Source organism: Balaenoptera musculus, chromosome 1 (genome assembly GCF_009873245.2).
Source record: "Balaenoptera musculus isolate JJ_BM4_2016_0621 chromosome 1, mBalMus1.pri.v3, whole genome shotgun sequence".
Classification (NCBI taxonomy): Eukaryota; Metazoa; Chordata; class Mammalia; order Artiodactyla; family Balaenopteridae; genus Balaenoptera; species Balaenoptera musculus.
This window is the reverse complement of record NC_045785.1, coordinates 150655344-150678352: the sequence shown is the minus strand read 5'-3', so window position 1 is coordinate 150678352 and position 23009 is coordinate 150655344. Positions and strand designations below refer to the sequence as shown.

At 45.6% G+C, this 23009-nt stretch overlaps 1 protein-coding gene across 6 annotated transcripts in view; it reads right to left on the bottom strand.

Annotated features, from left to right (window-relative positions):
• Nucleotides 1-11079: 11079 nt before the first annotated feature.
• ATP2B4 (ATPase plasma membrane Ca2+ transporting 4) overlaps nucleotides 11080-23009 on the bottom strand; it is a 90984-nt gene continuing 79054 nt past the window's right edge. For 3 of the 6 annotated variants that reach the window (XM_036847284.1, XM_036847294.1, XM_036847289.1), the window contains one exon: nucleotides 11080-15613. In XM_036847284.1, coding sequence (XP_036703179.1) covers nucleotides 15299-15613 — 315 coding nt within the window. In that variant the 3' untranslated portion in view covers nucleotides 11080-15298. Of the gene's footprint in view, nucleotides 15614-20591; nucleotides 20773-23009 lie in introns of all 6 variants that reach the window. The other 3 variants (XM_036847312.1, XM_036847307.1, XM_036847300.1) reach the window with 3 other exon arrangements.

Here is a 23009-nt window from a genome sequence, read left to right as displayed (position 1 = left end):
TTCTTTCTAAAGTTTCCCATCTATCTTTCTAGAACTTTCTACCGCCCAATCAACTCCCTACCTTGCCTCTGTCCCTTAAATGTCAGGCTGACTTGACCCAAAATATGAAACAACAGGTTTGGTTCTACCTGGATGTAGCTGCGATGCCGACTGCAGGAGGGGCAAGCTCGTCTGGGTGTGGTGCTCCACAGAGAGGCTCAGGGGGAAGCCAGGGTCTCTGCCTTGTTGCGGGGATGTGAGGAGCACTGATGGGGAAGCTGCCAAGAAGGCAGAGACAGGATCCGTGAGAAGCTCATCTTCCCCCAACCCCCAAAGCAGAGAGAGGAGAGCAAACACTTTGCCAGAATGGAAACAGAGAGTCAGCTACAGGAAGCAACACCGCCAACGTGCTAATGAAGCACGGGGCCCAGGAAATGCTGCTCAGCTCTTGATAAGGTAGAAGCAATCATGTCTGCACCCCGTTCCCTGGGCTGGCCGGCGCGCTGTGTTCTGGGCGGAGCGTGATTCAAGATGGGGCAATGTGGTGAGGGATCTGTGATTGTTCGCCCTGGGTTTCTGAGACACTGAGTTTTATAAGCCTCCAGATTTACCATGTTTGTTTCAGCAGACCTAAAGAGCACTGGGGAGGTGCTTTTTAGAAACAAATGCAGATCCCTGGCACCCGCTGCTGATCCGTGGGCGGAGGGTGCAGAGGGGGACCGGTGGTTTTCATAAACACTTCCCAGGTGATTTTGACAGAACTGGTCTGTGTTTCACATTTTGAGGACCTCTGCTCTGGGTACGAGCCCCAGAATGAAGCCCCAGAATGAAGCCGGATTGACATGGCCCCGGGGGCCTGGCCCCGGGGGCCTGCCCTCGGGGCCCCCGGCTGCTGGCTAGCTTGCTTACAGGGCTCTTCAAGAGAAGATCCATCCCAGTCTGGCCTGTTGTGCACCTGTCTCAGAAGCTGGAAGATTCACTCCCCGTGTCTACCCAGTGTCCCAAACATCAAAGCTTTTTTAAAATAAATTTATTATTTATTTATTTATTTATTTTTGGCTGCGTTGGGTCTTCGTTGCTGCACGCGGGCTTTCTCTAGTTGTGGCGAGAGGGGGCTGCTCTTCGTTGTGGTGCACGGGCTTCTCATTGCAGTGGCTTCTCTTGTTGCGGGGCACGGGCTCTAGGCGCGTGGGCTTCAGTAGTTGTGGCTCGCGGGCTCTAGAGCGTGGGCTTAGTACTTGTGGCTCACGGGCTTAGTTGCTCTGCGGCACGTGGGATCTTCCCCCACCAGGGATCGAACCTGTGTCCCCTGCATTGGCAGGTGGATTCTTTTTTTTAACATCTTTATTGGAGTATAATTGCTTTACAATGGTGTGTTAGTTTCCGCTTTATAACAAAGTGAATCAGCTATACATATACATATATCCCTATATCTCCTCCCTCTTGCGTCTCCCTCCCACCCTCCCTATCCCACCCCTCTAGGTGGTCACAATGCACTGAGTTGATCTCCCTGTGCTATGCGGCTGCTTCCCACTAGCTATCTATTTTACATTTGGTAGTGTATATACGTGCATGCCACTCTCTCACTTCGTCCCAGCTTACCCTTCCCACTCCCTGTGTCCTCAAGTCCATTCTCTACATCTGCATCTTTATTCCTATCCTGCCCCTAGGTTCTTCAGAACCATTTCTTTTTTTGTTAAGATTGGCAGGCGGATTCTTAACCACTGTGCCACAAGGGAAGTCCCTTCAAAGATTGTTCTAAGCTTTTTTTCTAGCTTTCTCCCCCTCTTCCTTTTACGCATTTCCTGACACTCTTTCGTCTTGGACGTCTTTCGTCTTTCGTCCAAGGAAAAGGGGCCACTAAGACTACTAGTGAAGAAGAGCCTCTGATGTCACTTTCCACAAGGAAATGGATTCCCAGCTGGATGGCAGGGAAGCCAGCCAGTGCCTCATCACATGCTTCTCTCTTATGTCATCCCAGTGGACACTGAGGCCTCAGCTTCCCTGAGGTGTCGGTGCCTGCCCGGTGTCCAGGCTCCCAGAGGGCTCCCAGGGGAAAGGCCTGCAGGTTGGCCCTGGCCAGCTCTCCCCTGGGCTCTGCCAGTGCAGGTCTTCGCTGCCTTCCCTCCAAGTAGCCTTACCTGGCAGGAAGCAGAGATGACTCAGAGGCAGCTGGTTCTGGAGCTGGAACCTGGGTCTCTGTCCACCTCTCCTTTGGATGGGTCTGAGTAAGAACTAGGACTCCTCACAGGGGAAGAAGATCCATTGCTGCATCACACTTGTGGCTGGGACCGAAGGAAGAGAGATGGCTCTACAGGCCTGTCCGGAGCCATTGGTGCCAATAGGGGAATGGTGTGTGAACTGGGAACTTGGAAGATGGTACATGGGAAGTGCAGATAGAACCAAACCTCAGCACACTGACAGCTACTTAAAAAAAAATTTTTTTTTCAAGCACTTCCCCCTGCCTGTGATCATCTCAAGGTCTTATCATGTTATCTTATCTACCCAGTCGGCTTGAGTCAGACTAATCTCTCCGGTCTTATGATTTTCTCCTGCCCCCGCGCTTGAGTGAGACAGCCTCCACATAGAAAGTTCCCAGGCTTCACAGTGAGCTCTGGGTTTCCAGGCCCTGGCTGCGCCACTTTCCCCTGCTCTCCTTTCCCTCCCCATGGTACGTAAACCAATCAAACCCACCACTCAAAACACAAAACAGATACCTGAAGTTATTCATCGTGACAGTGGAAGAAAACTACTCACTCCTGGGTGACAGGTTATGTGTTTTAAACCTGATTGCTCTAGTGGTGGCTTTTAATCACTCTTAATGACTTGAGGGGTTGAATGTGACATATGATTCTAAAGTGTTAAGACTGGTTTTAAATAGACAGAACTTACGTGTCCAAGCAAGCAAAGCCCTTTGAGGGGGCGGGGCTACACGCTAAGCGTTGTTGCTAATACCAAAAATCTTTCAGAATCCTCTCAGGAAAGACAGAGCACTGGGTTAAGAGTATCAGATCTTAAATTACTACCTGGGTGATGTCGGGCAGGTCCTCTAATCTTTTTGGCTGTTTCCTTGGATGCAAAATGACGATAAAAATAGTGTTTAGGTAATGCTGTTGTGAGAATTAATTGGTCGAACAATGAAAAATGCTTGGCTTATGCAACAGCTCATTAAATGGGGCTGCTATTATCATGTCATCTCCTGATGCATGAGACTCATTTCTTTACACTTAATGGACTGCTCTCTCAGGCCTTTCTTCCTCTCTCGATGCTTAGTCTGCCTACCTTCTGCGTGGTCCTTTATTCTTTAAGCACATATCTCTGGGACATCTCCCACCGCACAGTACCAGGCACTGGCTTTGCACATAAAACAGAAGCGGTCCCGGCTCTCCTGCCGTGGTCAGTCTCGGATGGCCACCCCCTTGCAGGCACTCTGCACTCCAAGCAGACCCAGCTCATTGTTACTTTCGGACTCTAGGCCTTTGCACTAGTTCCTTCATTTTACCAGCAGATTCTTTTTGTCTTGTAGAATTCCAATAAAATCTCATTTTAAGAGTTCATACTGGTTATTTCTGGGATGTGGGGCTTGAGGTATTTTGTTATTTTCTTTCTCAGACCCATTGTTTGAATTATTGCAAAGATCAAGTGTCATTTTTATAAAAAACAAAATTGTTATTTTAAAAAATGTGCCCTAAGCATCACCACTTCTGTGAAGCCCTTTGCACCTGGAACTGGATTCTTGGTCTTCTGTGTCCCCGTGGCACCGTGTGTAACAGCACCTCTCAATTGTTGGGATTAGTTGTTTAAATGTGTGTCTCCCCAAGTAGACTTTGAACCCTCTCAGGGCAGAGACTGTGTTTTAATTTATTATATCTCTGGCATTTGGCACGGTGCCTGACTGGAGAAGTTCTCTCAGGCGCTTATCGCTGCTGTGAATTTATGACTTAAGTGTGTAACAGGGTGAGATATTGAGAAAGAAATGAGTGTCCTTGTCTTTTTCCTGCTGTGCACTAATGGGCCAAAGGACAAAGCCATCTCTGCACTGCTCTCCCTGCACCTCACAGGAAGGGCAACCTGAGGTCCTGTGTTGGGTCTCCTTTGTCCTAGGAAGGGGTTAACGGTGGCTTTTGTATTTCTGGGCCCCCCAGAATGCCCAAATTGCCCTGTGTGAAAGACAACTGCAGTCAGGCTTTGTTTTTGAAGGTCTGGGGGCTGGGACAGTGGAGCAGGATGACAGCTGGAGCCTTAATGGCAGCAATCCCACCCCTCTATGCTCATTTGCTCGTGTCCTGGAGGCCTTCTCCAGTCCAGGCATGTCTGAAACAGAACAAAGGCAGAGAATACCTTCCTTTTAAGTTAACGTTGTGAGAAAGCAGGATTAGGACAAAACGATTTAGAAAGTACAGAAATATTTCTTTCACCTCTCTTCTCCCTGCCCCCACTCAACCAAAGGTCCTTGGGAAGAGTGAGGAGAATTTGGAAGCAAGGAGTGTGACCAGACTAGGGGACAGCTTCTGTCCCCTCCGCTAAGCCCCAGTGGAGGAGGTGGGTTGGCACTGCCGACAGGTAAGCGAGCCCTTTCCTTAAGCCTGGTGTCCTGAGAGAAGGCCGACCTCGGCCAGCTTGGTCCTTCTGGAGTTCTTCGTTTGGCAGCCTCCCCCTGAGTCCTGGCAGCTGGAGAGCCACGGAGCATAGATAGCTGTGAGGCTGACAGCCCGGTCTTCCCTCAGCCCCAGAGCTGTGAGAGAGCTGGCCTCCATCCCCTGAGCCCATACAGGCAGAGAGGCTGTGGCAGGAGGGTGATGACTCCTCAGCAGAGGGAGCAGGGTGGGTAGTCACATCAAGAATCAGATTAGAGCACAGCGCAGGTCAGAGGAGGCGCTGAGAGCAGAGGGCCTGCCTGGGGACCAGGCAGCAGCATGACAACAGGACTGGGAAGCTGGAATGGGGAAGGCACAGGTCAAGATGGTTTTCTTTGTTTCCTTCTTGTGTGAGTGAATAAAATATTATTTCAATCATTTCATTAACTAGGACGTCCTGAACAAGCTGGGGTGGCAAGTTTTTCTGAACAAGCATTTTCTTTTCACTATTTTGTGTGTCATAGGACAACAGCATGACAGTGGGGCTTGAATTTACCTGTATCCCTTAGTATTAGCCTAGGCCCATGTGTGGCATGTGTGCTAGCTAAAGCTGCATTACTGTCCTTCCATTTTCCCTTGACTGCAGCCACACAATAGCCAAAGTGATCCCCTTAAACTGTAAGATAGATCATTGGAATCCTCAGTTAAAACCCTCCAATGAATTCCTGTTTCATGAAAGCCAACCTTATACTGGCTTATATGTTCTTGCGTCCACTTCCAGCCCTCCATCTCCGAACTTATCTCTTCACTTTCCCACTTGGTCACTCAGTGCCAATCCCTGGCTTCCCTGCATGTCCTCAAACAAAGCAAGAGCACCTGCCTCAGGGCCTTTGCACTTGCTATGCCCTTTGTTTTGAATCTCTTTCCTCTCCATATTTACCTAGCTCACCCTTTCACTTCCTTCGCTTCTCTTCACAGTCTTCTTTGTCAGAGAGGGCTTCCCTGACCACTCTACAAAAGAGCAACCCTCTTGCCCTGTGCTCCCTATTTTCCTTACACCACTTTACTTTTCTCCTTGGTCCTTGTTACCATTCCACATGCTCTGTATTTACTTGTTTGTTTTGGCTCTCTCCACAAGACTAAATTCAAAAAGGTCAGGGTCTTTGTTTTGTTCCCTGTTGTATCCCCAGTGCATACATTGGTGTCTGGCATAATAAAAACTTGATGAATGAATGAGTGGACCAATATTCAAGTGGAGGAGATGAGACCATAAAAAATGACTAGCAGAGGCCGCTCACAGGCCTTGGCCAGTGCTAGCTAGTTTGGTGCTAGATTTGACTTGATTTAGAAAAGAAGAGAAACAGATTTCTTGTACTTTAGGGGCTATGGAACAATTTGTCTTTGTTGCAGGTGTGAGTGGCTGAGCCCCAAGTGAAGCCTGCAGGTACTGTCCCAGTATGCGGTAGTGCTCAATGCACACACAGTGCCGCATTTCAGGGAAGATAAAGCAATGGAGAAACACCATCTAGACGTTCTCTTATGGTTATTAATAGCAATTTTAGACACCAGAGCAAGAAAGAGTGTCAGAGTTGGAGAGACCCTTAGGTCACACAGCAAATTAGCAGCAGGGTTGGGATTATAACACAGGCCTTCTAATTCCCAGGCCAGCTCTTTCCACCAAAGCTCAAATGAGCCACTTTGCTTCTCTAATTTTATGCCATTCCATTGGGTTAGATCTCTGGATTCCCGAACTACTGTTCTTCTTCACAGCAAATTCCAAAGCAGAACAGCCAGATAACAATCTCTGCAGAATGGACTGTAATCACTAAGTTTTACTCTATATTATTTATGCTTACGTTGATAATTATAATGGGAGACGATGAAGACAGGAACCCAATTACGCTTGCTTGTGTGTTTAATCACACAACTTGTGACATTGTCACCTAAGTTTGGATCATTTCAGCACTGATTATTTGATTTGTTAATTAGAACCTTAGCATTCCAGAGCCGGGGGACCTTAGAGATAACTAGTTCATAGTGCTTTTAAGTCATTTTTTAAAGCTACAGCTGACCTGGAAGCCAAACACTTAAAAAAAAGAAAAAATGAACACCGTGGGCTCTGAATCATTGCTGAGGAATCCCTTTCAGGTCTTCAAAGTATAACTGGAAAATGATTGATGTAGTTCCACTTTCTCATTGTAGAGATGGAAAATCAAGCCAGTCAAGAGCAGACTTCACATCAGGATTTTACTCTATCTAATTTTTCTGTTTAAGCTCCTCCACCAAAGGGTGAGCAGAAGAACATTCCAACCCCTTTTCTCTCCTACCTGATTAGCAGCAGTTTCAATTCAAAGGTTTAATGCAAAAGGTGCAGGAATGCTTGACTCAAATGAAGGGTTTGGATAACCGTGGCTGAAGACAATCACTAGTTTCCAGACCTTCCCTCCTCACCTTCACGTTCTCTTTCAAAAGTTTTCATATATATTTACTTTATTTTTATTTTTTTTTAAACATCTTTATTGAAGTATAATTGCCTTACAATAGTGTGTTAGCTTCTGCTTTATAACAAAGTGAATCAGTTATACATATACAATATGTTCCCATTTCTCTTCCCTCTTGCATCTCCCTCCCTCCCACCCTCCCCATCCCACCCCTCTAGGTGGCCACAAAGCACCGAGCTGATCTCCCTGTGCTATGCGGCTGCTTCCCACTAGCTTTCTATTTTACATTTGGTAGTGTATATATGTCCATGACACTCTCTCACCCTGTCACATCTCACCCCACCCCCTCCCCATATCCTCAAGTCCATTCTCTAGTAGGTCTGTGTCTTTATTCCCGTCTTGCCACTAGGTTCTTCATGGCCTTTTTTTTTTTTTTTTCCCTTAGATTCCGTATATATGTGTTAGCATACTGTATTTGTTTTTCTCTTTCTGACTTACTTCACTCTGTATGACGGACTCTAACTCCATCCACCTCATTACAAATACCTCCATTTCATTTCTTTTTATGGCTGAGTAATATTCCATTGTATATATGTGCCACATCTTCTTTATCCATTCATCCGTCGATGGACATTTAGGTTGCTTCCAGGTCCTGGCTATTGTAAATAGAGCTGCAATGAACATTTTGGTACATGACTCTTTTTGACCTATGGTTTTCTCAGGGTATATGCCCAGTAGTGGGATTGCTGGGTCGTATGGTAGTTCTATTTGTAGTTTTTTAAGGAACCTCCATACTGTTCTCCATAGTGGCTGTATCAATTTACATTCCCACCAACAGTGCAAGAGTGTTCCCTTTCCTCCACACCCTCTCCAGCATTTATTGTTTCTAGATTTTTTGATGATGGCCATTCTGACCGGTGTGAGATGATATCTCATTGTTTTACTTTATTTTTTTAATTTAATTGTTTTGCCCACGCCAAGCGGCTTGTGAGATCTTAGTTCCCCGACCAGGGACTGAACCCATGCCCTCGGCAGTGAAAGCATGGAGTCTTCACCACTAGACTGCCAGGGAATTCCCTATATTTGCTTTAAATAAGGCCAGGATATGAAGATCTGGAATTAAAACAAGAAACTTAACCTAATCAACTGTGCTGTTTGGAGGATGGTCTGCATGGCCATTAGTACAGGGGACATCAGAGAAACCAAGTGGGGCCTGAGCCTGAACTCAGGGGCCAGGTCTAGCCGAGTAGGGACGGTGCAACTGGCTCTGAATGTGATGGCGCCAGCCACTCAGACAGCTCAAGTACTTCATGAGCATCAGTTAAACTTCTGATTCTAATTTGGGCTTCCAAATACGTGGGTCATTTAAATTCTCATTGTAAGTAAGTGTGAAGTGGCATTTTGGTTTTGACACCAGCCTCCCAGGAGGTGACACTGGGAGGACATTCCCAAGAGACCACTCCCTTCTATGTGTGTATTTACTGAGGATTGGGAGGTGTTCTTTGAAATAAATTTCAGAGAAGATTTACAATTAGTTCCAACAAGATATGGGCAAGCCCAGAACCCAGAAGTCACTGCCTAAAAGGCTAAGAGTCAAGGCTAAAAGTATTCTGGTCTATGAATCTAGCTAGTTATTACTTCTCGGGGCTTAGGTGCATGTTGGGGACAACTGGATATTAACAACATAACACAGAGATAGTAATAGGTGTGTTTTATTTACAACAGGGTTTCAAAGTTTGCTGGTAAAGGACATAGCATTTTTATCCTGCTTGCAGTGACATGGACCCAGGTCAGGGGGTTGGTAACCAGCATACTGGTTGGTAACCAGCTTACTCACTCAAATCCAGTGAGTAATCCTTGGATTTGCGCAGAGTTCAAGTCAGGGAGTTCCTAGTAGTGTGTATATACTTGGGGGCGGGGGAAATCAGTCAGTCTTGATGGAGAGTTTCAAACAAACCCGATGGCCACAGGGAGAGGATATGGTAGCTGAGAAAGAGGAGATTCACAAGCCATTATTAAAGATGGAGGGCAAAGAAACTACTTTTTTTAGAAGCAGGGGTAGGGAAAAGATGGAAGGAAAGAGCATGCTTTTTTTCCATATGGTAATATAGGCCTAAGGAGCTGAGCTGGCTTTACACCCCATGAAACCAATGTCTTAGGAAACACTGGTCTCTGCCAGAAAGCTACTTTGTAGCTCTTCTTCATGCCTCACCACACACTGGGGTTAGGAGGTATGGATCCTTAAGATCCTGTCTGGCGGACTTCTCTGGTGGCGCAGTGGTTAAGAATCTGCCTGCCAATGCAGGGGACACGGGTTCGAGCCCTGGCCCGGGAAGATCCCACATGCCGTGGAGCAACTAAGTCCGTGAGCCACAACTACTGAGCCTGCGCTCTAGAGCCCGTGAGCCACAACTACTGAGCCCGCGTGCCAAAACTACTGAAGCCCATGCGCCTAGAGCCCGTGCTGCACAACAAGAGAAGCCACCGCAATGAGAAGCCCGTGCACCGCAATGAAGAGTAGCCCCCGCTCACCACAACTAGAGAAAGCCCGCGCGCAGCAATGAAGACCCAATGCAGCCAAAAAATAAATTAAAAAAAAAAAAATCCTGTTTGGCGTAGCAGAGAGGCACAGTTCTAGAGCCCAACGAAGACAAGGTGAGAGTAAGAGGGGAAATATAGGGCCAAGCTTTAGAAAGGACTCTAGTTTTGTGTGTGTGTGTGTGTGTGTATTTTGCACCCCTTTTAAGCAAGGGTATTTGGGATGGAAGCTACAGTGGAAAGAAAGAGACTTTAGTTCTGTTTTGTGAATGATTTGTTATCAAATAAGTCCCAGCCCGTTTGTTTGGTTGGTTATTAATTATTTTCTCCCCAACATGTTTCAAAGAAACTAAGGCAGTGTGGCTGTGCCTGTGGAGAGCAACCTGGGACAGGCAGGAAAAGTGGGGATAAGGCCTCTCACTACAGAAGACTCTTTCAAGGGCTCGTTCCTCCTTCGGAACCAGCCTGTTCAAACAGCCAGGAGAGTTGGGCTATTCTTCAACATCATACTTTTCCTAAAATACCTTGGGGAGCCAACAAAGTCCTTTCCTTCCTTGCTGTTCTATTTATTTATTTTATTTAAAAAAAATTTATTTATTTTTAAATTTATTTTTGGTTGCGTTGGGTCTTTGTTGCGGCGCGTGGGCTTATTGTGGTAGCTTCTCTTTGTTGCGGAGCACGGGCTCTAGAGTGCAGGCTCAGTAGTTGTGGCACGTGGGCTCAGCAGTTGTGGCTTGCAGGCTCTAGAGCGCAGGCTCAGTAGTTGTGGTGCATGGGCTTAGTTGCTCCGCAGCATGTGGGATCTTCCCGGACCAGGGGTTGAACCCGTGTCCCCTGCACCGGCAGGCGGATTCTTAACCACTGCACCACCAGGGAAATCCTCCTTGCTGTTTTAAAAGAGAGAAGGGGACTTGATTGTGTGCCTGGATGAGAGTTGCTGGAAGGAGTTCTGTCTTCTCAGATATGAGAGCTCAGAACTTAAATGACCTGCCAGGAAGCTGTTTTGACCTGAAACTAAGGCCTACTATTAGTCATGCTAGAGACCCAGTGAATGGAACAGCTAAAACAAACAACAAACAAACTCCCAACCTCTCCAAAAACCTTTGGGAAGGTGGGAACTGGAGAACCCCAGAAGGAAGACAGGGAATAGCTGCTATACGGGAAACTAATTTTCCCGATAGGCGTTTTGTTAAAAACAAAAAAAATAAAACAAAGAAAAGAAAGAAAGGACTGCCAAGCCTGACTCTTTTTCATCCTTCCAAATTCATCCTTTCTTCAAAAGCTTCAGCTTCACAGTTCTCTGACTGCAGATTCTAACCAAGGTGGGCAGAGCAAACCTTGTACTCCAAGGGAATGAAAGTGGCAACCAGGGCTGCGAGTCACCAGAGGCAAGCGTTGGCAGAGAAGCATGTCAGGGTCCAGTGACAGGCTAAGTTCTGGGCTTGCACAGGTAAGCTCTCCATGTAGCCGTGGCAGACCCCTTCTCAACTTTGACAACCACTGACATTACCCAAAAGTGGATACACATTGAGCACAGCACAGTCTCAAGTGGGCATGGGTTTTTATTCTCAGTGCACAACAGTTTGGTTTCTGCTCGTCAGCAACAGCTTTATTGGTTCCAAGAAAATTATCCTTTTTTTCCCCTTCTTTTAAAACTCCCCTTCTATTCTTCCTTTCTCAATGGAACAACATATTTGAATTTCAGATTTGCCAGTTTATAGCATTTTTTTCTAAGAACCCTATAAATAAATGCAAAACATTGTACAGAGAGCTTAAATAATATCAAAATGCAAATACAGATTGGGTGCACAGTTTAGCTGAACTGCAGATTACGGCAACACACACTGGGGTACACGTTGCTTTGATATCACCATTTGTTTGTTTATGTCATGCAGATCACAATAGTCAATCTTTTGTTTTGTTTTTTTTCCTTTTATACAAAAATACCAGTGCCTGTTATACTAGTTACTGAAGAAAAAAAAAAAAAAAAAAAAGAAGAAACTCAAAATTCCTATCTGCTGATTTGAAAAGAACAACACAGATAGATTTGTTGGCACATATATATGGCATATTCACATATGGCATATATACATACGGGGAGAAACATGAACGAAAGGCCAATTCAGCCATGGGGAGCTCACTTCCCTCCATCTCTCCTAATCAGGAGGAAAGGGGACAGCAGGCCCAACAGCAGGGCTGGGAAGGCAAAGGACAGCACTGAGCTAAATGGAAGGGTGTCTGGTCTTTTCTGAGGAAGAGCCTGGAATGGCTTAAGAAGAGCAGACATTTATAAGTGCCCCACCCCCACCACAGTAGTGGGGTGGTCCTCAGATACGGAGAGTGAGGAAGAGTGAGGAAGTACGCACTTCGTGATGGCATCATGGGCTGCTTCAATCACTAGGCAGGGAAAGGAGGAAAGAAAGGAAGTGACGTGTTCAGAGGTTTCAGGGCACATGTGAGCTTGCCACACCCCTCTGGTTTTTGGCAGTAAGGTCATCACTCAGATTTAAGTGTGCAGACTCCCCCCTCTGCAGCTCAACGGGAAGAAGGAACGCAAACTCTAAGGAACTCACAAGTGCTGGCGGGATTTCTCAGTGGTCTCTCTACAACCTTTAGAGTTGGAGAGTCATTTCAGAGGGCAGAGGGCACCTGTGGGAAGGATCTAGTCAAGACTGTCACCCAGGCTAGAACCAGCCTTTATTTTTCCACTTAGAGCTCTACCTCCCAACTAATATATTACGTGAAACTTTTCTAGGGCAGGGAAGGAAGTCTCAAATCAAATCCTTGCACAAAAAGTCGCTAATGGAAAACTCCAGGGGAAACAGGAGGTGAAAAGAACCATAAAAAATGCAAACCCCAAATCAGAGAGAGTATCCTTGCAGCCCAGTGTCTTGGGTACCACTCTGCCAGCTGTTCTTCAAGAAATATAAATCTATCTGAGGTCCCTGATCCTGATCACGAGTTCCTGGTACCCATTTCCATGGGGGTGCACACTCATTTCCTGCTGGCTGTCCCTTCTTCCTGGATGCCTTCCTTCCCATCCGTAATCCACTGCCCATTCTTCTAGGTTTATCAAGAGAGGAATCTAGGAAAATATTTCCCCCTTTTCCCCATCAGACCCTTTTCAAATCCAAAGCACCGTTTTTGGGGAAAGCTTTATTAACTTATGCCATATTTATTCACTGCCAGTTGGATCACTGAAACTGAACAGGAAAAAAAAATTTATATAAAAAATATATGCACATAAACACTTAAACTTAATTCCACATCAACAAATTTATATTAAAAACATTCTAGAACCCAACAAATTTTTTTCCCCTAAGTATAAAGATGGCTGTTTGGAGAAAGGAAGTTTGGTGCACTGGTTTTAAAACCAATTGCAAATATACTATAAGTCACCTGCCATGTCTAACAGCTGGTTATGTGCTCCCTTCCACAGGGTTACATGACAGCACTTTATTTTAAATCCTTTAAACAAAATACATATGGCTGACTCAAAAAATATCAGTTTCTCATCTAAAGAAAACTATATTTTTTTGCATAATATGTCTATATTTTCTCTCCTACTATGGAAACTAGAATACACACAAAATCCCCATTGACTTTAAACAAGTAGACACAAGCCCTCACAAGTAACCTGTCAGGCACCATGAGAGTCTTTTGGGAGCAGGAATGATAAAATAGCCTCCAAAGTTTGTTTTAAAAACTGATCTGAGGTAATAAAAAGACTCGACAGAACTAAATCTTCCACTGTACTTAATAAATATATATGTGAACACCTAACGCCTCGGGTGAGCTATTTTTTCCCCCATTAGTATTGAAGACAGAGAAAAGATCACTGAAACGTGTAACCTTTACAAAACCAAAATCAGATCGGTAGCTGATGTAGTAATAGGGATGTGCAGGGGAAACTGTTTCTTTATTCTTCCTTCCTAGGGCAGCTCAGGTGAAAGGGTGAAGGAGGAGGGATCCAGAAGAAAAGGCCGGAGAGGAGAGGTTCGGGTCACCTGACTCCCAAATGGAAATTTGGCAGTTCCTAACAGCCTCAAGCCCCTTCTCCCTACTCCCATCACTCTAGAAAGAGGGGGTAGGCTTCATTTACCCAGTGGGAGATGGGAATTGGCAGACATGAGCTGACCCCTACACGGAAGAGCTTACAGCAGCATGGTAGGGATAGAAATGGAGATCCTGCAAACGCGGCTCCACCCTGTTGCATTAAGGAACACTTAACAAATCTCCTAGCCAAGTCCCTGGCTCCTGAGAGACTGGTGGGAAGGGGACGCTTTGGGCAGTGTTCAGGGAGAGAAGGCACAGGGCTTAACAGTGCAGCATTGAGCACATTCTGGAGGGGGCTTGAGTGGGGTGTGCAAGAGGGAGGGTGGAAGGAGGCGAGCTTTTCAGGGTGGGTCTTTTGCTCCTTTAAGTCGGCAAAGCGTCACTGAAGCCTCCCACTTTGGATACATGTTTTCAAAATCAGAATATTTGAGAAAGGCTGGGGCCTTTTCAGAGACTGATGTTAGCGGACATGGCAAAGAGTAGAATTAGAAAACTAAAGGGCATGTCAAAGCTGGTCCCCAGCCGTCTAAGCTCAAGGTTTCTGGTTTCTGAGAGGAAGGTTTGCTCAGATGCTGCTGGAATGGCACTTTGGTCTCTCCCAAGGCTGCTCAGTACTCACTCTCCCAACAATCAGGTCCTGCCCTGGAAGAGCCTTGGTGGATGGCTTTGAAAGCAGTAGTGGTCACCCTGAGGAGGACTCCACAGAGTTGACTTTGATGGTCTGTTTTCCAAGTCCAGTTAGGAGGCAAGGTCATTCTTAATTCATTCCTTTGCCACCACTTTAGGAACAGGAGAAAGCTCAGGCTTCAGGTAAAAACTACAAACCGCATATATGCAAGCTTCACATCAATGCTGATCTCCCTGGCACTTAGAAACCACACACACCTGACAAGATGGCAGTTTAGAAGTAGATAACCTGGCAACAACAGGAATATATTTTTACCAGCTCTCAATTGCTTCCAAAGGACCCTGTTAGCAAAGAAACTTATCTGCCTCTAGAACTAAATCAAGGGCTCCACTGGGGCCAGAAGGGAGAATGGTCAAAGTCGACTTAACTCATCCATGTCCTTTCCATTTTCTAATCATCACAACTTAAAAAAAAAAAAATAGTGAAGCTAAGGAAGACAATGGTCACAAAAGACCAAGAGACCATGGGGAGGCTTGACTGGAAGGGCAGAAAGAGGTAAAGGGCTTTAGGTATAAGTTTTCAAAATGGAAAAATTGTTTTAAAACAATCACTCTATAGGCTGATTCTATACCTTCCATTCTTACCTCAACACATTTCATTTGAGGATATTTGTCACTCTGAACTTTTCACTGAGCTTGTAAACAGCACAGACTCATAGGGTAAAAATCCAGAAATGAGGATATGGATGACACAGGTATGAATACTGGTGAGAATTTGGGTTGGGGTAAATGCCAAAAGGATTCTTGTCATTTCTTTAAAAATGACAACTGATACAGGCAAGGAGTAGATCTACCATTCATTACTTGCCTGGGGTCTAACTGGGTCCTGCTACAAACCCCAACTCAGGTTTCAGCTGAAGTCCTTGTAGGTCTGTGCTCTTGCCTCTTCATGGCCAGGTGGGGGTTCACACATACTTGGGAGCAGCTGACATGACAGTGAAAAGTCCCATCATCCCTTTAGTGACGGGGTAGATGAAAAGGGAAATAAGGAAGGCAGGAATGGGAGTCAGAGAATGAAGTTCAAACTGATGTCTCCAGGCTGTGTAGAGGGCTGTCTGAGTGGCAGGCAACAATTTGCACTTGGCAGCAATCCACTGCATTGTTGTTTTTGTTGGCTTGTGGAGTGACCTCACCATCCAACGGAAGCATCCTAGTCCCAGGCTTAGAGACCTTTTCAAAATTTTCCTCTTCTTGCTCATCCAGGAGTGGTGTTCGTGGCCCCTCCTCATCTATGGCAAATTCAGGGTGGGTCATGAAGTTGTGGATGGAGTTTTGGTTCTTGGGTTTCTGAATGCTTTCGTGGAGGGAACTATGGAATGCTTTGACCACTTTGATCTACACCAGGGGAAGGAAAAGGAGGATGAGAAAATACGGAGGCAAGAATTGGTTAGTAGAACAAGGAACTGGGGGGTTTGAGGACAGAAACAAAACCCAAACTACAAAACACTATTGCTCAACAACCAAAACCAAACATATGAGAGGAGATCATGAAACACTAGAAACATCACGTGGCTCAAATTTCAAGCATTGAGGTGGGGTGGGGAGAGTGAGTAATGGCAAACAACTGGAATATTTCAAAAGCTGCATAAAAAAAAAGAAGAAAACCCAAAGCAAAGTTAGCATTCCCAAACAATCCACTCTTAAAATGAAACAGGAAACAAAAAGATTCATTAGTTCTTCTGGATGGAGGGCAAGGACGTTGGAACTAGGTGCAAATTAATAGCCGAACTTAAAAGATAATTCAGACATGTGGATTTTTGTGTTGAAGCCAAACATTTTGTGAATGTGGAATGAAAAATTACACACTGAAGTTTAGTTATCTGTTTAAAACCCTCAAAGAGCCAAACACATATCAATTCACACACAGTACACTTTGGGTGATAAGTGACCATGAATACCATTCAGCAAGGCAGACAAACCAATCTTCATTTGTGTCAGCAGCATGCAAGAAATGAAAACTCTTATACTCTACAATTTAATAATTGCTCTTTCAGTCAGGAAACATGCATATATTTATATTCCACAGCCTCCACCATGTCCTCTTCCCCCAAAGAAAGTAGAACTCCATTCCTTCAGTCCCTCCCCTGGAAGAGGTGAATGAATACAGGCATCAAAAGATGCCTCCCCCTGACGCTGACAGAAGGCCCGCTCTCTCAGCTCAGATGAGGCCGGACACACATGGCCATGTCTCTGACACACAGCAGCTGTGTCCAGTCATGCAGCTTTCTCCAGCTGTTTGTAAGTTATGAAGAGGAATGTGACCTTATGTGGAGAAGGGAAAGGATGGGACCAGGACAGAAAACACCCCATCCAGGAGGCAGTGCTACAAACAAGAGGCTTTTCTGATGGGGTGGACCAAGAGGATGGGGGAAAGGAAACAATTTGCAGTTTGACTGGGCAAAGGGAAATGCACTGCCCTATAAGTGTCAAAGTCTTTGTTCTACTGCACAACAAAGGAAGGGATTCAGTTTAGAGAAGAGGAAAAATCGACAATAATTGATCCCTGGGCCTAGCCTTCACCTTATCCACAGGGAGGGAGCAGCTCCTTTGGCAGCTGCTTTTCTGAACTGGGGGCCTCGCTGAGGGATGCTTTGCAACTTGGGTTGGTAGAATTGGAGGAGGGGAGAAGGTTGGATCCTGAGAGTTTGGAGAGAGAGGCCAGGGGAAAAGAAAGTGGTCCTAGGACAGTTTTAGTTGTTGGGAGGTGGCTGATCCTAGTCTTGTCCCAAAGTTCTTTCCTCAGAAAAGAAATGGAAGTAATGCAGGAGAAATTGTTGAGGTGGGGAGGGGGATAAGGAGAAATGATGAGGGTTGGGGTAGGGCACATCTTTCGTTACTCTGCTCTTTAAGCAAAGAATATGTTCCTGGAAAAGAGGCAAGAATATGGAGACATCAGAGCACCCAAAGAGGCAGGCAAATAAACTGGTTGGATTGCTTGTCTCAATGTTTCCTATCACTGTACAGAACCTTCAAAAGTAATGCACAAAGAAGGTTCATTAAAGTTGTGTCTCCGCCGGCTAAGGTTTTCCTTACCTTGCCTCACTCCACAACAGACTGGCAGACTCACCCAGGATGGAGGGTGCTCAGAGCTCAGAAGGCAAAGGACTCTGTCACTCAATGGAATCCACTCAACGCTTCAGCCAAGAAGAATCAAGGAACCTGGGCACACATTCACCATGCTGCACAGAGAGTTAGGACCTACATTTCCATCTTTAGGTGAGATCAGATGGAATATAGGTTTCATCTGGCTTTCAGGAAATCCCAAGTTTTAATGGATCTATGTCAAACATCTTAGAGCAAGGCAACTTGGATTAAGCGAGTCCAAACCCAGTGCCTTCTCCCCTGGCCCTAGTCAAGAAATGGGCTCAAAGCCATACCACCCCCTGTAGGAGTGATAATATAGCCCATACTTTTCACTCACTCTTCAGATCTCAACATTTCTAACAAGTGCTACAGGAGAACAGGTACCTTTATACCATGAGTTGATCATCTTCAATATCAGTGATTTCCAAACTTCCTGCTTCTATTTTTTTTTTTTTTGAAGCAATTGAATACAGGTACCTTTATACCATGAGTTGATCATCTTCAATATCAGTGATTTCCAAACTTCCTGCTTCTATTTTTTTTTGAAGCAATTGAATACTTTGTTAAAATAATTATATGTGAAGTCCTATCTAGAAAACAGATTTTTAAAAATAGGAGTTGGAATGGGGGTCTGGAGCCCTGTTTGCTGGCTTTTCCTCTCACCTGTTGGGGTGATCAATCACTGTTACAGGTAAACAATAAGGGAGATAAGAGTGAATTGGGGATGGGTAGATGGAAAAGATAGGGACAATTTCTCTTTTGGGGGAGCAAGGAACAGTCATCCAGCTAGATAACAGGACTTCTGGAATCTAAAGGGAAAGCAGCCACCTGTAAGGGAAGCTCAAGAGAAGAGGAGTCAGAGAGCTAGGAAGCACCATCTTGTGGCCTGGCAGGTGGAGAGAAGGGGGGGGCTGCGCCAGAATGCTCCTCAACTCCAACACTGGCCTCAGAGACTATATAGTACGTGCCGATGAACAATCACACAGCTGCATCATCACCAATCCACCCCAAGTGGTGGCATCTTCCTTTCTTGATGCATGGTGCCTCGTGCATGAGCAGTGTATGGGGAATAAGACACAGATAGTGAGGCGGGTGCTGTGAAAGCTTCAGGTCCTCTCCACTCGGTCAATCAACCCTTCCTTCCCCAGTCATCATCTCTCAAAGTCTCTGGGAAATGTCTCTTCTGTGGCCCCTATCCTACAGGTGAAAGTGGATGACTGAAGGACAACCCTTTCTCATGGCTCAGAAGCCCAAACCAGGCTGGACCTTAGGTTAGGTATGAGCACTAAAGACCACTCTCTGGAGCTCAATGAATGGGCAGATGAAGACTCCATTTCCTCAGCTGGTATTCTGTAGGTTTCTGCTCCTTTGTCAGAAACCAGGGGAAGAGAAGGGATTAGGACCTTCTTACAGAGAGAAATCTTAGAGGTTTATCTACCTGAAGGTTAGATAAATAAATGAATTCATTTGGAACTCTGGAATGGGAAATGGGTTTTAAAATGCATGACTATAACTTCTAGGCCCTTCAATAGGAAGGTACAGCTGGAGAAAGAGCAGGTGCGGCCTGACTCTCCTGAGTTTCTAGTCTTTGAGGGTTTGCACCATATCCTCCACCAGCAACTCTACTACATGAGCCCAGTGGGCTCTGTCTTTTCCTTAGTCTCCTTCTACCTTCAAGTTACCAGGGCAGCTGACACTACCCTTCCTAACAGAGAGGCATGATTTAAGAAAGAACAGTAACTAGTTAGAAGGACATGACAAAACTAGAAGAAAAAAGGAAATGAGAGGAATATGGAAGGACTAGAATGAGAGGCTCTTGCATATTTGTAGGGTAAGACTTACTTAGTTCTTTGACTGCCTTTGAGCCTAAAGAATATGCATCTATAGAAATCTCCTCTCCCCCTGCCCCTCATATCTCACACGAGAACACTTAGAGTTGGCTAGAAAGAAAACAGATAAGCTAAGTCTGATCAGCCTACACACTCACAATCAAGTGAACCACAGATAGTGCAATTGTTCTTTCTTTTTTTTTTTTTTTTTTTTTTTTTTTTTTTTTTTTAATTAATTCATTTATTTTTGGCTGTGTTGGGTCTTCGTTTCTGTGCGAGGGCTTTCTCTAGTTGTGGCAAGTGGGGGCCACTCCTCATCGCGGTGCGCGGGCCTCTCACTATCGTGGCCTCTCTTGTTGCGGAGCACAGGCTCCAGACGCGCAGGCTCAGTAATTGTGGCTCACGGGCGGGGCCCGTTACTCCGTGGCATGTGGGATCTTCCCAGACCAGGGCTCAAACCCATGTCCCCTGCATTGGCAGGCAGACTCTCAACCACTGCGCCACCAGGGAAGCCCCGCAATTGTTCTTTCTTTATCCCCCATCCCAGGGTTACGGTGGTGGTGATTGGGAGTGGGGGAGGAAGAAACAGACTAAACACTCAGATATTCGAAGCCCACAATATACTTAACACAGAGAGACTCCTTCCCCACCAAATACCTTAATAGCATTATCAGCAAAGAGCTTTCCATTTCCTCTCTGTGTCCCACTTGGGGAAGGTAAAAAGATCAGGAATAGGAAGGCATAAGCATTAGCAAGAATCCAATAATCTACCAATAATCCACCAGATCTTAGGTTGAGCCTTCACAGCTTTCCGGTTGATAGGCTGGCTGAGAAAGGGGTTCCTAAAACTTTACAAGCAAAATAAGATATGAAGTGCTGGCTATAAGTAAAACAAACTAGAGGAAAGGAGAAGGAAAAAAAAAAAAGTTTGCTCTTCAGAAATTCCTAAAAGAAAACAAAAGACTTCCTGAGTCTTCATTTGGCTTAACCTTACACCTAACCTTGGGAGATAGAGTTGAGACTCAAAGGAGCAGAAGGAGAGAAGAGGAACAACAACATAATCAAACAAAGCAACAAACAAACAAAGTAAAGTAAAACAAACAAACAAAACTCAAGGAAGGACCAGGCAATGCAGAGGAACAATCAGAAAACAGGATTACTGTCTTTAAAATGGTTACGGTTTAATAGCTTTTCAACATTAAAAAAAAATAATAAAATTAAATAAAATGGCACACAGTTCGGTTCTGGAGTGGAATTTTTGCCCCGCTTTTCTTCCCTTAAGTCAAAGATCAAAGGGAAAAACCAAAAGGAAAAGATAACCACAGCTGGTTAAAGTGAATGCCACGTGCTCTCTTGTGGTCATTTTAGCAAATCATGCATCATAATAGACCATCACTCACTGCCCAGAGTAGGAGATGAAACAGCAGCAGCAACAGAAGTGGTGGGGGGAGATTTGACTGGTGCAACTGTTACATAGGATGAGCTAGGAACATGTTTTACATCAAGGTGTTGACCCATGGTCTGGCGCTTTAGGACTCCCTTAAAAGAGGCTCCCGTCTGGAATGTGTTAATTACGTCGATCTGCAAAGAATCAGAAAGTGAGACAGCTTTGCTCCACAGTCAGAAACAAGCGAAGAAAGAGGAAGGGAGGGTCCAAGAGGGTTAGGGAGGGGGATGGAAAGAGCTGGGAAAAGGGGACAGGAGACGGGAGAGCAAGAGAGAGAGTCCCTTACACACAAAACAATGGTGAAGAGAAGGGGGAAAAACATTAATTGCACATCACACTTCATTTAAGGAACAATTTGTCATGGAGTCTAAATACCTAGCCAGAATCCAGTCTTCTCTTCCCTTTTAGCCTATGATGGACATTTTAGGTGTGCTGGTATCCAAAAGTATCTAAAAATTTAAATGGACTTTCCCACTCATGATTCCTGACAGAGAGTGACAGCTTATTCATTGCTCTGACATGTACTGTCTTCTTTTTTTTGACCTGTACTCTTAAGAAAATAAGGCATGCAATTTAAGATAGTAGGCAAAGTGTATATATTACTGAATTTTGAGGTTCAGGAACCTCTAAACCAATTAAATTGACTACCTATTTTTGCAGATTTTCCAGGAAAACAACTCATGTGTTTAAACAGAGGCATGTAGTAGTCCATACACAGGTGCCATGGTGGAAAGGCTCCTGGACCATGAGTTGCTGGGCTCACCCTCTTCTGGGTTCTTCTCTGAGACTCCCTGTCCTTGGGCAGAAGTGGACAAGGCCCCTGAAAGTGGAGCTCAGGAACCCAGTGGCCAGGCTCTGTGGAGAGAATGCCACTAGCAGCATTCGCACACTGGAGACCCTGAGAGGCTGGCACAAGTGCAGATGAGAACTCAGCAGTTAGACGGGGTGGGGGGAGGAAGAGTTGGTTGGCGGTGGTGGCAGTGGTCAGCAGCTGCAAGTCCAGCCCCATACAAGTTGTCTCTGGTTTTCAGTGTCCTACTCCTCAGAGACAGAGGCAATGAATGCCATTTGTTTTCCGACAGCGGTCTTGATCTAGGGCCTCAGTCAAACCTACCATCCTCATCCCTGACCTCTGCCTGACCAAGGGCCAGTTGACCAGGGATGTAGGAAAGGTGCTGATTTCACTCATCTAACTTTACTTCCCCAGGTGAGAAGGTGGGAAAGCAGGTACCTTGTGAGTCAGATAGTTGTTCTTACTTATAAAGCTTCCTGAGAAGCCATGAAATGTTTAGGGCTAGTTTCTGGACTCAGATCAAGTATGAGCTAAAATACCACTCTTCATCACATGATACAGTTTTCAGTTCCAGGGGACCGAGGAGCCTGATGCTATAAGAGGAAAAGGTCTGCATGTGGGGAGGGTTCAGCCACACGGAAGAAGGGGCTGGAGAGTCACCTTCTTCAGTGCTTATTAGGGTCACAAGGTCCCAACCTCCACAATGAAACTGGACCCTAGATTTACCTTCCCAAGATTCTAGACCTCAAGTTTCCCAACCTTCTGCTTTCTAGTGCTTTTAGCTCTCCCAAAGCTAAAGGGACCAGGATGGGACAATAGCCTGGCAACACTTCCCACCCATAAGTGTTGCAAGAATGACAACAAGGAACAACAATCGGATGGCAGGGAATTTCGTTAGAACCCTTTTGAGGTGAAGAGTTGATGCCAGGAGAGAGCTTTAGGATCCAGGATGCAGGTTAGCACCGTCATCTGCTTATGCAGTCAGGTGGGATGGCATAGATATGCTCATCATGGCATCTTTAACAGGTTGCCTTTGCTGCCTAAGTTTAGGCTTTAACGTCATTCTGGTCCAACCGCCTTTTGCTCCAACAGAGAAAGGTAGTATACCTAAAGCTATGTAGACAGCGAAACCAGAGAGGTATACAGTCGAGGGAATGGAAATTGGTAGTGGAGGGGAAGGAAGATCCATGAATCTCAGCCCCGGGAGAGAAGATTGGGAAGGAGCCAGGAGACACTGGAACGAGGGCATTCTGGCTAGGAAAAAAATTACATAGTAGAAGAGGAGGCAGATGATCCTGAAGGGAAGAAAAGCAGACAGGTTATTCTGAAAAGAGCAGACCTACAGGGAAGCACCGAGGCCTTAGAGACATGAGCCAAAGATGCCAAGTTCTCTGGGCACGTGAGGCCCTTGCTCGTGATGGACTTGGCAGCCTGGAGGGTGGAGTGTGTGTGGAAACTCTGCACATGCTGAGGTAGTGTTTGCAGGTCCCATGTGATTTCCCTCTCTGGGAGGGGGAACTCAAGAGAGGGGAAAGGAGCCCCAGTGCTTCCCTCCCTAGCCCTGCTTTCCCATTTCCA